At 49.1% G+C, this 14,064-nt stretch overlaps 1 protein-coding gene across 2 annotated transcripts in view; it reads left to right on the top strand.

Moving 5' to 3' along the window:
• Positions 1 to 14,064, top strand: part of USH1C (USH1 protein network component harmonin) — a 47,344-nt gene that overhangs the window by 19,440 nt on the left and 13,840 nt on the right. Inside the window, exons 13-18 of one of the 2 annotated variants that reach the window (XM_032594838.1) lie at positions 223 to 288; positions 635 to 759; positions 4,965 to 5,014; positions 8,961 to 9,113; positions 10,451 to 10,567; positions 11,097 to 11,579. In XM_032594838.1, coding sequence (XP_032450729.1) covers positions 223 to 288; positions 635 to 759; positions 4,965 to 5,014; positions 8,961 to 9,113; positions 10,451 to 10,567; positions 11,097 to 11,579 — 994 coding nt within the window. Of the gene's footprint in view, positions 1 to 222; positions 289 to 634; positions 760 to 3,829; positions 3,904 to 4,964; positions 5,015 to 8,960; positions 9,114 to 10,450; positions 10,568 to 11,096; positions 11,580 to 14,064 lie in introns of both variants that reach the window. The other variant, XM_030333108.1, reaches the window with a different exon arrangement.

Below are 14,064 nucleotides of genomic sequence, written 5' to 3'. Positions count from 1 at the left end.
GCACAGAATCTCTGCTCAGCAGTGCCAGGCAAAACCACACAAGAGCACGAGGCCCAGATTTTCTTGGACCCGCTTCCCCAGCATCCAAATCTGGTCCAGGCATCCTTGGAAGGGAGCCCATAAGAAAAATTTTAAACCTTTCTCAAATTAGGAATTAGCTACAAGGAAGAGAGAACTTCTCTTGCATAGACTCCAGCATGCCAATCTGAATTTGTGTTTCAGAAGAAAAAAAGAAATTGCCCAGAAGGCAGCAGAGGAGAATGAAAGATACCGGAAGGAGATGGAACAGTGAGTGCTTGGGTCCACATGTCTGCGTGCAGACGTGAGTGTGCTCTTGGGATTGTGGCCAGCCAGAGGCCGCCTCCAGGCCCAGTTTGCCTGGCCTTCTTGTCTCCTGGTAGCCATTCCATAATTCTAGTAAAGCCCATCACGTTAAGGTAACCAGAGCATAGTCCTGTAATCCCCAGGGTGGCATTGACACTCGATGTCGAATACAAGTGCCAGGAACTTTGTTTTCTTCATCACAGCTAGAGCCATGCAGCCTCTCCCCAGGCTGGTTAGGGTTTCCCAATAGGCAGAGGGTCGGCCTGTAAAAGTCCTGACCCCAGTCACAGGCAGGGGGATCTTATTTCAGGATTGTGGAAGAGGAGGAGAAGTTTAAGAAGCAGTGGGAAGAAGACTGGGGCTCAAAGGAACAGCTGCTCTCATCTAAAACCATCACCGCTGAGGTGCACCCAATACCCCTTCGCAAGCCTAAGTGTATGTATCATGTACCTGGGGAGGGAACTTCCTTCTGGGGCCTGGGGGTTGGGGAGTATCTTGACAGAGACACTAGTCTCCCTCCAATCACCACCACCTCCCCAGGTGAAGAGCCCACAGCTCCCTGGGCTGTATTTCTTTCATGGAGGGGCAGCCATGTGCCAGGGCATGGGGGTGGGCAGGATCTCTGCCCCTTTGTCCCCAGGGGCCTGTTGCCAGACTCTCCCCCACAACACAGACTCAGGCAGGAGGGCCTCTCCTTGTGCCCTTGGGCTGCTGACCAGGGAATGGAGAGCTCTGTCAAAAGCGAGTTGTTCATTGGATCATCTTCTTGCTTTGCTGGGTAGTACGTCCACATCCCACCTGGTTCTGAATCAGAGCTGGGTGCAACAGCAGCAAGAAAGAGGGGAAATGCTCATGATGGAGAGGATTTGGGTGATCCGAGGCTGATGGGTGACTGTGGGAAGACCTTACCTGAAGTGCCCCTGCCACCTGCACCCCTGTGCATGGGGTATGGTCACACCCCTTCAAGGATGGAGTCAGGGAGAGGACTGAGACCACTCCTAGGCCCAAACTGCGGCCATCCTGGGGCCTCAGCTCCCTCTGCCCTTTGCACCTCCTTTCTTCATCTGCCCTGGGTTCTCACTTCCAATTTCAGGCCAGGCCTCCACCACCTGCTCCCCTGTCCACCTGCTCACAACGCCTACTACCAGGTGCCCACACCACCAGGGCAAAGTAGTGGCTCACTCTCAGTGCTTCTCCAGGGGGCTGGTGGTAGGAAGCCAAGCAAGGTAGCTGGGGGCCATGGCAACCACAAGTCCAGGATTCCACATTGGGCCTTATTGTCACTTTACATGACATAGGGCCAGTTCTGCTGCAGCTGATTGTGCTCAGCTGACCTGGGAACCTCTAGATATGGGGTGAATCTACACCCAAGAACCAAGATTCCCCATGTCTGCTGTGTCACAGCCATTTGGGATCTTGTGATGGTCTAGACAACCTGGCCCCAACTTTGGATCATATTGGGCCCTAGAGTGGCATCATCTTGTCAACACAGGCCACTTGGGTCAACAAAGAGGTTGGGCAGGCACCTGGATGGTTCCGTTTCAATCCTGCCTGGTGCAGAACAAACATCTCCCAGCACATTCCTTCCTGGCAGCAGGGGATGGTGTCATCCCAGGGTCCTCTCTGAAGGACAAAGCAAGCTCTCATCAGCCTCCCCCCTGACATTTGGTATTAGTTAAGGATGTGGCCAGAGCTAAATTCCTGGTGAATAATCTGTGTTTGAGACAGGGAGCTAATTTGCTCTTATGAGTGAAATAGGAGCTTCAGAAGGAGAGAAATCGATTTTAATTGCTTCTCGTGAAAGTAATCCTAGTCAATTTAGTACCTTTCTAGAAACCAGGCCTTGGCTTTAGAGCAAACACATTCTCTCAGGAACTACGAAAAATAAAAACACTTTCTCTGGCTAGCTATTTATTTAGTGCTTTTAAACCAAATCAAGCTTCTTGAATGAAAGGAGCAAGAGCTTTCCCTTTGCTTTAAGATACAAATTTTTTCTAAGGGAATGTGCGAAACATGGGATGGATGGCCCGAGCCTGCCTGCCTGAGCTGGGGCAGCTGCTGCCTCTGTCCATGTCCGCGTGCACTGGCAATTTCATTCTCCTTGGGAAATCAGTCAGAAAATGCAGGAAGGCCTCTGAGTGAGCTCAATTCCTGCCTCCTTCCCCATTCCTGGGAAGCTGGAGCGGTCTCTGTTGTGTTGGGCCAGCACAACCGGGACAAGCCGGCTCCTCCCTGGTGACTCTTCAGCTCTGGGGCCCAGTTAGCCAACAGGTTATATCTGACTCAGGTGTTTGTGCCTGTGAGGGATGGACTGCACATTTTTGAACAGACAGGAAAGAGTGTGGAGCATCTCTTGCCTGAAAAAGAAAGCCACTCATCCTAATGATGTGGTGGGCCTGACTGCTTCTCTCACCACCACCTGTCCTAGGGGCACTGCCTGCCTCCCTGTGGCTGACCCAGCAGAACCCCAACATTCTTCTGAGCCAGGACAGATTGTCAGAGAGTCCCCCAGAAGAGCTTTCTTTAGCCAAAGCAATGAGGAGGGGGGTTATTAAGCATCCCAGAGCCGGAAGGAGCCTTGGGAGATGAAGAGGTTTAAACAGGGTATTTCTAGGATTTTCTCTCCATTAGGACCCCAGCAATTAGCCTCCACCCCCAATGGACCCCATGGTTTAGAAGTTGAGGTTTTTCCTATCAAACTATGAAGCAATCAGTTATTTTCCTATTGTTTTATTATGTAGTCATTGTTATTTGCAAGAAAGCATCAATGTTCCATTATTTAATTAACATAAATTGAGCCAAAAGGTAAGGAATTTAACTTACAGCCTTTTCATAGAGGAATGGGGAAGTTCTTCTAATTAATATTTGAAATATTAATAGGCAGGTCACAGCAGACTCATCCACTCCCTTCAGTAGTCCCAGGGAGGCCAAAGTCCAGATTGGAAACCACTGGAATGGATGATTTGCTATTCTCCACATGATGTCAACATTCATGTCTTCCTAACCACATGTCTCCCCTTTACCCTTTGAAATCTCCTCACCTCCTCAGGATCAACCTGCCCACATAGCTCTGACATCCCCCAGGGACCCAGAGTTCCCAAAGTGGTAAGAAGCAGCCAGGAAGGTCTGTTCTGCCATTGTAAACCCTTGGTACCAGACATGTGTAATACTCAGATATTCCCATATTCTGTGCCTCACTTCCCAAGTTTCAACTGAATGCCCTGCACAAAGTTTCTCACTTGACTGTCAGGTCAGCGGTCCCCCCGTTGTTAGCCCATTTTACAGACAGAGAAACTAAAGCTACCAAGGTTGAAAGCACTGCATGCACGATCCCGGAGCAAGACAGTTTTGTTCCGGGCTCCTGAGCCCTGTTCCCACCCCTGACCTCACAGGTTCCCATAGAGGAGGCCGGGCATAGGTCATTAGGCTCCTGGGAAGCACCTCTGGCCTCTTGGTCTCCCAAGTCCCTCTTGGTTCACCAGCTTCCTCCTCTTTTCCTGGGTAGCTGATCAGGGAGTGGAACCTGAGCTTGAGCCAGCAGATGACCCGGATGGAGGCATGGAGGAGCAGGGAGAGCAGGTTTGCAGCCCCCGCTTCACTGCCTGGCCTTGCTGCTCCGCTTGCCTTGCCCACCGCCTCCTGCTAGCCCTGCAGACACCCAGCTCTAAGGGGCCATCACGCGGCAGGGACCACTGGAGTGTGTGAAGCTCCTGCAATCCCAGCTTAGTCCAAGCACTGCACACAAAGCCTGAGGACAGGACTCCCAACCTGGCTGAAATGTCTGCTGATACACACCTAAACAACTGAACCACTGGTTCAGTGCTGCCCAAGCCCAGGTTCTTCCTCTGCTGCTCTGGGATCTCCCTAAGGACTCCCTAGATATCCCCAAGGTCAGGCAGGAGGCTTTCAAGATCCTGTTCTAGAACTCAGGCTGGTCAGGGTGGGTAATTATTTAATGGATCACTGCTGGTGCAGGGAGCTTTAGGTTTGAGATGTTGCCCGGTCATACTGTTGCCTGGGGGAAGCAGGGGGCTGGTGCCCTGATGGTCTGGGGCCAGGGCGGGGTATGCTTGTCGGGGCAGACCTGCCCACAGGTGCCTGAGCTGCCTTTCTCAGAGCTGACCCCTGTCATTGCCTTCTCTCTCAACATTGAAAGCAGAGGACGTAGTCTGTACTATGAGATAAGACAGTTTTGTTCTGAGTGATAGCAATTTGAGGCATAAACCCAGGCTACCTTTTGTCTTGAGCCATTTCTTGGATGGAGGGACCAGACGTCAGTCAGGAGAGGCCTCGTTCTCTTTCAGTGTTAGCAGACTGCAGCTGTGATTTGGAAAAGCTCATCCCCCAACAAGGGCTGTCTCTGATTTTCTGGCACTGACTCCTGAAGCCAGTGTCCTGGGGAGAAGCAGTTGACGGGGCCCCAGGGAATCAGGGCCGTTCTCTGGCAGCCTGGGGTTTGCTCTGTAACCCAGGTGAAGCCAGGTGAGTGGAGAGTCAGACCGAGGGTGCGGTTTTGCTATTGGGTCTGCTCTTCATCTCACAGCCACATGTCCTTGAGATCCCAGCCCCTGGCTGCTGTCTGTGGATGCTCTGGCTGAGCCAAACAGCATCTCATCTCTTTGTTCTCTGTGTTGTTATAGCCTTTGGGTGGTTTTATCGTTACGATGGCAAATTCCCAACCATCCGGAAGGTAGGGCGCGAGACTGAGTGCTGTGCCGTTTGCCGCTGAGTTTGCTGTGGGGTTTGGCCTTTACGAGCATTGTTTCTTTGCCTGTCAACTCTAAACAGTGTAACCCGGCCTGTTCACTATGAGGGCTGACCTGTCTGCGTCTATCAGGCTGACGTCAAAAAGCAGGGCGCTGCCACAGAAGCATTGTGGGGGGAAAGTGTTCATGGGGTGAGACCCGCCTGAGTACCATCTGGCACCATCTCGGTCAGCATCAGCCCCGGAGGCACAGGGCAGGGACAGGGCCATGGCAGCTTCTTTGTTCCTCTGTCAAGACCAGAAGACGTGGTCAAACAGAGTGAAATATCAGGTTGGGTATACACAACACACGTTATGAGACCAGCTGCACCAGACACAGACTCGCTGCCAGGCAGGGATTTTCTGCCTCGAGTTGAGACTAAGAGCCACACCAATCATAACTCTCTCCTAGAAATATCGCTACGTGTGCCAAGATAATGCATTTTTCTGGTCTCTGGGGCCTTGAATTTTCTCTCTAAATCTTATTACTGTATCTCCAGGCCCCATAAGACTCTCATCCTTTTTCTTTCTAAATCACTTTGGCATTTGATTATGAAAACGCCACTGTTAATATCTGTAGATTGGACATATGAGATGACTTGGCATTTGGAAATCAGGCATCAGCATAAATCTGGGTGAACTAATTTAGTTGTTATCACTCGGCTGGGTCTTTCTGGCAGGATGTCAGTCCCCCAGAAACCAAAACGGTGGCAGCTGGGTGACCTTGATGATAGGTAGGTAGCTTCTCCCTGCCTGTAAAATGGGAATATCTGATGTCCCAGAAACGTCTGCTCCCTTCTTCCAACACGATACTGTTAAGATAATAGACAGAAATATTATTCCTGACAGGAGTTAGCATCTTGACCTAGGAACACAGATCATGATTTGTATGATATTGAATAAACTTAGGACAGGGCGCCACGGGGGATTCCTTTCCACACTGCCTTGGTCTCAGAAAGGACCCAGTCTCACAAGACTGTCTTTTTTCATCCTACAGCCCGACTCTGTGGCTTAGGCTATCTCATTGGGTTAGATTTTGAATGCTCTACACACTGTCTCTACTAGAACTCACCTACAGAGGACAGCGCGCACACACACACACACACACATGCGCGCACACACACACACACACACACACACACACACACACACACAGGATTATACTGGAAAAAATACCTATACCTTTATGGATAGGTAAAATCTCTTCCAGGCACTAATAACCAGGTAAATGTAAGAGAACTAACATCTTCTCCACACACATACCTCCCATAGGAAATCATGTCACTTGGACATTGCTGTTGGTAAGAAGGAGCCCTGTTTTCACCTATTCATTAGTTCAGTATAACTGAATAGCTGGTATTTTTGTTTTCATTTCATTTCCAAAAGAGAGAAAGATGGCTTCTAGGTAAGAAGCAAGAGCACATCCATCCTGTCTGCCTTTCCTCTCAGTCCAAACTGGGAGGGACCATTTGCCATGAATTTAACTGACAGCTAAAAGGACAACAAAATCACATCTCTCATGCTGGCTCTGAAAACCCATTGTCGCTTCCTCTAGAGCCATGTGACATGCATTGTCTCCCAGCAGCTAGAACACCAAGTCCCCGGGTAATACACTTGGCTATCTATAGCCATGATCATCAGTGTGCACAATTTCCCTTATTTGAAAAGACAAAGATTCGATGTTTGTTATTCTTAACGTGGGAGTAAGTCCCTCTGAGGCTCAAGGTCCCCAGGCCTGTGGCCCCACAAAGTCTGTGTCAGCCTGCAGGATTCATGGTTCTGACTAAGCCTTTTACTAGATGCTTGAGTAAATCCTGCAAACCAGACCTATGGCAGGAGCCCACTGTCCACCAGGTGAGGTAGATTCACACGCAACTGAGTAACCTGTATGGAGGGCGCTAGTATGAGGTCAGTAGACGATGCTATGGGACAGTTTAACCTTCTGCATCACTAAACAGGCGCTGCTTTTGTGGAAAGGGGACAGAGACTGCCACATCTGCCTGTCCCATCCAGGATACCTGGCTCTAAAATGTTAGCACTGGTAGTTTGAGGGTTTTTGGTTTGGTTTGGTTTGATTTGGTTTGGTTTTTAAGCCAACAGAATGGCCATTCCTATCATTGGTGGTCCCTGTGAGAGGTCATACCCATATCCTAGCAAGCTGCGATTAGGCAGAATGTTATTGGCTCCTCTCGGGGTAATTGCTGTCTGATCTATAACATGATGGCAGGGTTCATCTATCAGCTGAGCCAAGAGTCTAGTGAACATGGTGGGTAAGGAACCAAGCAGGACTCTGAAGCAATGAGAGTCATTGCTACTACTTTTCTCAAGTAGTTCATAGACTGTGCTGGTGGCGGGCCTCTATCCCTGACATGGGGGACCATCTCCAAAGAGCATTACCTGTGCATGGAAGTAGGGATTGTCTTTAGGGGGGGAGGCAGGATGACTCAGTAATAGGTCCATAACTACACCCCCAGGCTTCTCCAGCTGTGGATAAAGTTTCGTATCCAGTAATGAAAAACTCAATTCCTCATTCCTGCCCTTATGTGCTGGGATGATTTGGGAATTCTGAGAGAATCCCCCAGGGAATGCTAGTTAGGGGTGGGGATGAGCTCAGTGAACAGGCAGATTTCCTCCTCCCCACATCAATTCCCCAGAATGTTGACTCTCTCTGCTGCCACCTCTCCTGAGTGCTAACTCTGTCCTCTGTGCTGTGTGTGATGGGGCTGACACTCCCTCCTACCATACTCCCGTTGCTGCCAGCTCATATGGGCACAGTAGAAAATGTGTTGGACCTAGAAGACTCAGGTCCAAACCCTGGCACCACCACTTACTGGATGTTTGATATTGGGCAAGGGACTTCACCTCTCTGAGTCTTGGTTCCTTCATCAAGAGAATGGGGATAATATCTACCTATGAGCATAGGTAGATTTACCTATGAACATAAATCCCTTAGCACATAGGCAGTCCATACATTGTAATTTTCTTCCTCCCTTACCCCTTGGCTTTCCTGCAACCCCATGGGAGGAGCAGGCAGGAAAGCAGGTTCTGTAGGTCCAATTCCAACAGGAAGAATAAGGAGTTTGTTTGCCTTGCATCTCCTTTCCCTAATCCTGTTGAACTCTGACAGTCAGTACAAAGCAGTTAGGCTATTCTCTTCCCCACTCCCATCTCCTAGTCCTATGGTTTTTGGCTAATCCTCAGTTCAGGGGTCTAGTTCAGAGGGAATGGTGGACTCTACAGGATTCAATGGTCTGAAGTTAAGCATCAGAGCAAAATCTGATGTCCCTGGCTCTGGGCTCCCAGGTCTGAGGCTGGCTCCTACCTCCTGAAGCTTAGGACAGAGGATCTCTGCAAATGAGACTCATCAGCTCTCCCAGATTTTTTGTAGAATCTCCCAGGATGCATCTCTGTTGTCTGAACATGAGACGCCTCTCTTTCCAGATGATGGAGAAGGCGTGTGCTCAGATACTAGGACACAAATACAATGTATTCTATTTATACACCACTTTCATTTTATAAGGCTCTTTTATAGATGTTATTTTATTGGCTCTGAGGGCAAGCCTATAGGCAGGAATTTCTTCTATTTTGAAGATGAGGTGAATCAGGCCCAGAGAGGTTAAGGAACTTAGCCAAGATCACACAGCTACTTAGTGAGCTAGTAAGCCAGTTCTTCTGGCTGGAAAAAGGAATGTGTCTCCCACTCCACAGTGGGTAGCACAGTGGGTAGACCTGTCTTAAATCTGAGGTCCAGTGCCCAGTGCAGATGGGCAGAGCAGAGGGAGGGGCTCACTTCTGGTGTTGTCTGTGGGCTGAGTGCCCTGTTTGCTGTGCTGTGCCAGTGTCTACACTGCCTTTTAACCCTTGCCATATAAACAATACCACATCTGCTCAGAAAGGAAAGGATAAGAAGAAAGCCAAGTATGACAGCCTGCAAGAATTGAGAAAGAATAAGAAGGAACTAGAGTTTGAGCAAAAGCTTTACAAAGAGAAAGAGGAAATGCTGGAAAAGGAAAAACAACTGAAAATCAACCGACTGGCCCAGGAGGTATGTGTCTGGCTCACAGGCTAGGTGAGCATCCCCAGAACATAATTGGGTTGTTCCCCACCATGCTCCCAGGGAACCAGCTGGAGTTGTGTTCCCCAAGTGGAGTCCAAGGATGGAGTGAGCCCTGCGCTTCTGCTCAGTCTAGAATGTGTGATCATCCCACTTGCCCAGGGTCATGGAGACCACCTTCTGGCTTAGGTGTATGTTTGGCATGGAGACTAGAATCCTTGCTAAAGTATGGGTCTGAGGCTAGCCTCTCTGCCCAGATTGTCACACTTAGGTTCACCCTTCACATACCTTGCTAGAGGTTTGAGTCTGTCCCCTCCATCCCAGCCCCACCAGAGTATGCGTCCAAGGCCAGACCTGTCCACCCCATGTGTGAATATGAGGTCTTTCTCTGCACTCAGGGTATGACCCCAAGGCTAACCCCTCTGCCTAGATTATAGGACTGAAATTAGCCTTCCACCCACTTGTCATCAGGTCTGCGTCTGTCCAGCCTCTCTCCCCAGGTTATGAGTCCAAGACCAAATTTCCCCCACCTGCATTCGCTCTGAGAGTATGGGTCAGAGGCTAACCCCGTTGTGTAGGTGAGGTGTCTGAGGCTATTCCCCAATTGATCAGGCAGTGAGTCAGGCTGCTTCCATCAACATAAGATGTATCCTAAGCTAGATCTCTTCAACCTGGACGTGTATCTAAAGCTGTCCCCTTCAAGATACGACAAAAGCAGTCGTCCAACATGAGTAATTCCTATTTCCTAGATGAGTTGGGTGACTTTAACTCCCTAGCTATTGGAGAGGTTATTGGTTCTGCTTCTCTTTAATGCTTCCATGAATCAGAATGCCAAGCTGATTAGATTACAAAATCAGAGTAATGCTGGAAAATGTGAAGTGCATTAGGTCTGGCATTAGGAGCGAGTAAGCAACAGAATTAAAAATAAAATCCAACTTGTTCTTCTGGAACAAAGTAGCCTGGAAGGGGAAAAAGAGTAAAATTAAAATTTTGGCATGTGCCAGGAGCCTACAAAAGGGCCATTTTTAGAGAATCCCAAGATCCCAGAGTTCATGGGGACCCTGGGAGCCTTATCCCAACTAGTTCCAAAGCACAAGTCCCTCCTCTGATTTTGCTAAGTGCCATTAGTCAGCTTGACACTCCAGCATCCTCTCCCTTCTATTTCCACCTCTTCTGGGGCCAGATGGAATAAGCCAGGGTCTTTTGCTGGGTAGTGGACACACCCAACAGTACTCTTTAAAGAAGTGCTTCTATGCTGCTGATTTGAGTGCGCCACGCACATGTGACTCAAGTGTGCCTCTCCTTTTTGCACTGGCTTTGGGTCCTAGGTGTCCGAGACAGAGCGGGAAGACCTTGAGGAATCGGAAAAGATTCAGTATTGGGTGGAAAGGCTCTGTCAGACACGCCTTGAGCAGATTTCCTCTGCTGATAATGAGATTTCAGAGGTAACAGAGCCCTTCTTTCCACATAGACCCTCCTGCTGACTTCAGAATGACCCACTCTGGGGACAGTGGGAGGCAAGATGGCCACATCAGGTTCACTGTCCAGGGCCACCCCTACCAGCCCACTCTGCCTTGCTCTCTGGAGGAGGGGGACATCGCTACATTTCTGGGCTTATCTCCTGAGTGGCCAGCAAGTCCTAACCCATCTGAGATGGTCTCAGGCATGTTGTTCTGGAGCAAGGGTGCCCCTTTCACTATTGAGTTGTTCCAGGTTAGATAAACTGTATGGGCACCTTACTTGTCACACATATGAGATAACTTGGGACTGTCCTACATTTGGACACTCCTTCCTAGCCACTTGGTTTGGGCTCACCTGAGCACCCAGGTGACAGAGAAGTGACAACCCCATGATTCTGGTTGGAGGGTGGTGGATTTCCAGCAGCAAGAGAAACAGGAAAGCATTATACTCAGTGTTTTATGAAGTGGAGCACTGGTCAGACAATTACAGAACTTCCTTGCAACCCTCCCCCAGATGACCACGGGGCCCCCGCCTCCCCCGCCTTCTGTGTCTCCCCTGGTCCCGCCCCTGAGACGCTTCGCAGGTGGGCTGCACCTCCACACCACTGACCTGGATGACATCCCCTTGGACATGTTCTACTATCCCCCCAAGACTACCTCGGCCTTGCCTGTGATGCCCCACCCCCCACCCTCCAACCCATCCCCCAAGATCCCCGCGCCCCCTGTCCTTCCCTCATCAGGCCGTGTGAGTGCCTCTTCTTCACCCTGGGTCCAACGCAATCCACCCCCCATTCCCATCCCTCCCCCACCATCTATCCCCACCCAAGACCTGACTCCTACCCGCCCGCTACCCTCGGCACTGGAAGAGGCACTGGGCAACCACCCCTTCCGTGCTGGGGACACAGGAAATCCAACAGAGGACTGGGAAGCAAAGAACCACAGTGGGAAGCCCACTAATTCCCCTGTCCCTGAACGGAGCTTCCCACCCACCCCAAAGGTACTGCGCCCGTTCTGCATGCTATGCTGGGAGGCAGGAAGAGTGGCAGGGCTGCTGTTTCCCACATCCTCCACTGCTCTTGTGAGCGGAGATGGGAAGAAACATCACCCCACCCCATTTTTGAAGAATGAGCTCCCAACCTGCCTGTTGTGGTCATCCTGCATGTGTTTGGTTTCTGCTAATGTTGAAGTACTATACAGTATGGTGAATTGCCTGTGGTACTTGTGATGACCAACAGTGTATTTATGTCTGTTGGTTTCTCTTGGCTCCTCTTGGCTGGTATGGGCTGGTAAGGTTCAATATAGTACTGTGTTAATGAATAGCCAGAGCTCAGTCACGGCCGGTCACTTTTTGATATAAGCTCAGAAAATCTTGAATATGGGAAATGAATCCCCAGGTTAACAGGGGGAAACGAGGGGAAGATAAGTAGTAGAGCAGTATTAAGATCTTGTAAATTAAATGATAACACTGTCCAGTGCAGTGTTAGGACATTACAATGCCATTTTCTATGGAGTTAGCCAACTATATTGGCTTGAAGTATAATACCCAGAAATTTCTGGCCAACTTCCAGCTCCAGAAAAAAAAAAAATGAAGACAGAGAGTTCCTAGAAATCTCCAGATTTACTATATACAGACTAGGGATTTTTTTTTTTTCTTGGATGTCAGGAGGCTGAACAGTGAGCTTTCTCAAAAAGACATATTTCTTATTAATTGTTCTTAATCCAAAGACTATTTTGGAAGAGGTAATCCCCAAGGAAGATATGGAGGTTTGATCCCATGGAGAGACAAACAAAATATTCCTCTGCTCCAGTAGCCATGGGGCCAGGCTTGAATCAGAGCTAAAGCGGCTCATATCAGCTAAGGGTAGGAGCTTAGAGAGAGGACAGTCAGTAGTGCCTGATCAGTGGTTTTTATTAACCTGCCCTGCATGGATTTGAGTCCCAGCATGAAAAACAGAATAAGCTTTTCAGAGCATTTGGGAAAGCTTGGAGGAAGGTGGGAAGGAAGAAAGTGCCAGATGCCAAAAAGGCGGCAGCTTCTGGCAGGGGACTCTCAGAGGGACTCCCTCTGGACCTCTGATGGGTCCTGAGCCCTGCAGTTCTGACGGAGAGAAGTCTATCTGTTCCAGGGAGGTCTTGTCCCAGAGCCCAGCCAGGAGCAGGTTCACTGGGGGCTGAGTTAGCCTGGCACAGAGGGCCATATCCTTCTTGTGAGTGCCCCCTATCAAGATGGGCAGCAGCTTTTCCTCAACAGATCCGATTCTACAAGCATGGATTGAGCACAAGCTTTGTGTCTCTATGTGAGGGGCAGAGGGGAGCAGTGCTGAAGGAGACACAGAGGAAATTGGCATACCTGTGCTCTCTAAGACTTTGCCATCTGAAGGATGAGCCACTGTCTGGCCAGCTATAAAATGGCACAGGTTTTAGTTTAGTTTTGTTTTTGTTTTTGTTTTTGTTTTTGTTTTTGTTTTTGTCAGCAGCTACCTTTATTTGGGCTAGACACAGGTGTTAGATATTCCCATCAATCAGACCAATATGGCTTATGAGCAAAACAGATAAAAAGAGGCAGGACCAGTTACCATTTTCCATGTGTTCACAGGGTTTTTATTTTTGGTTTTTGAGCTGGCCTTGAGTACGAATTTAGAGAAAGCTAAGGAACACCAATGAAAAAGCCCTATATTTACCCAATAGACATGTCATGCCCAGCTACCCCTCTACTTAGAGAACAAAGCAGGAATGATGATGAACCTATCAGGGAAGGTGAAGTTTTCCAACAGAAAGCACACTTCCAGATCAGGTTTGAGACACCAGATCTCAACGCAGGACTTGTGCTCTGGGAAAGATGCATTCTAACAGAAGGTTGAAGGCACCTTTGCAGAGTAAAGGGCTTAATGAGCTGAGCTTTGGAGGATGGCAATACATGGAGGGTGGGAGGAAGGGCATCGAAGGTACAGAGAACGTAAAGATGGTAAGGAGGAACCACCCTGAGTTTGAATCCTGACTCTGCCACTAGCTGGTGACTCTGGTCATGCATTACTTCATCTGTCTGAGCCTGGGTGTCCTTGTCCCTAAAATGGGAATGCTAATGGCACCTACCTGTTATGAGGATCAAATGGATTAATACATGAACTCATTCGAAGTTAATACTTAGGAGAATGGCAGGCACGTGGTAGGTGCTCAGTAGACATTAACTATGATCAGTGACAGATCAGGATACAAGAAAATTTGGGTGTAGCTGCAAACACGAGATTGGAGGTAAACTCTGCAAACTTTTGAGTCGGAGTCAAGATTCAAAACAGGATCCAGCTTTCTCGGATTCCTCCAAGAATCACGAAGTTCCCACTGTTAGTTCCCCATCAGAGCACAGAGAAGGTTAAAAATTCCTCGACACGAGGAGCCTCTGAAACCTGGACCCTTGTGTCTTAAATGACATCAAAGCCAGGGCTATTCCTGACTTGAAGGCCAGGGGGCTGCTGTTTTGGTGA

The sequence above is a fragment of the Lynx canadensis genome, chromosome D1, assembly GCF_007474595.2.
Source record: "Lynx canadensis isolate LIC74 chromosome D1, mLynCan4.pri.v2, whole genome shotgun sequence".
Lineage (NCBI taxonomy): Eukaryota > Metazoa > Chordata > Mammalia > Carnivora > Felidae > Lynx > Lynx canadensis.
This window is presented reverse-complemented; position numbering and strand designations above follow the sequence as displayed.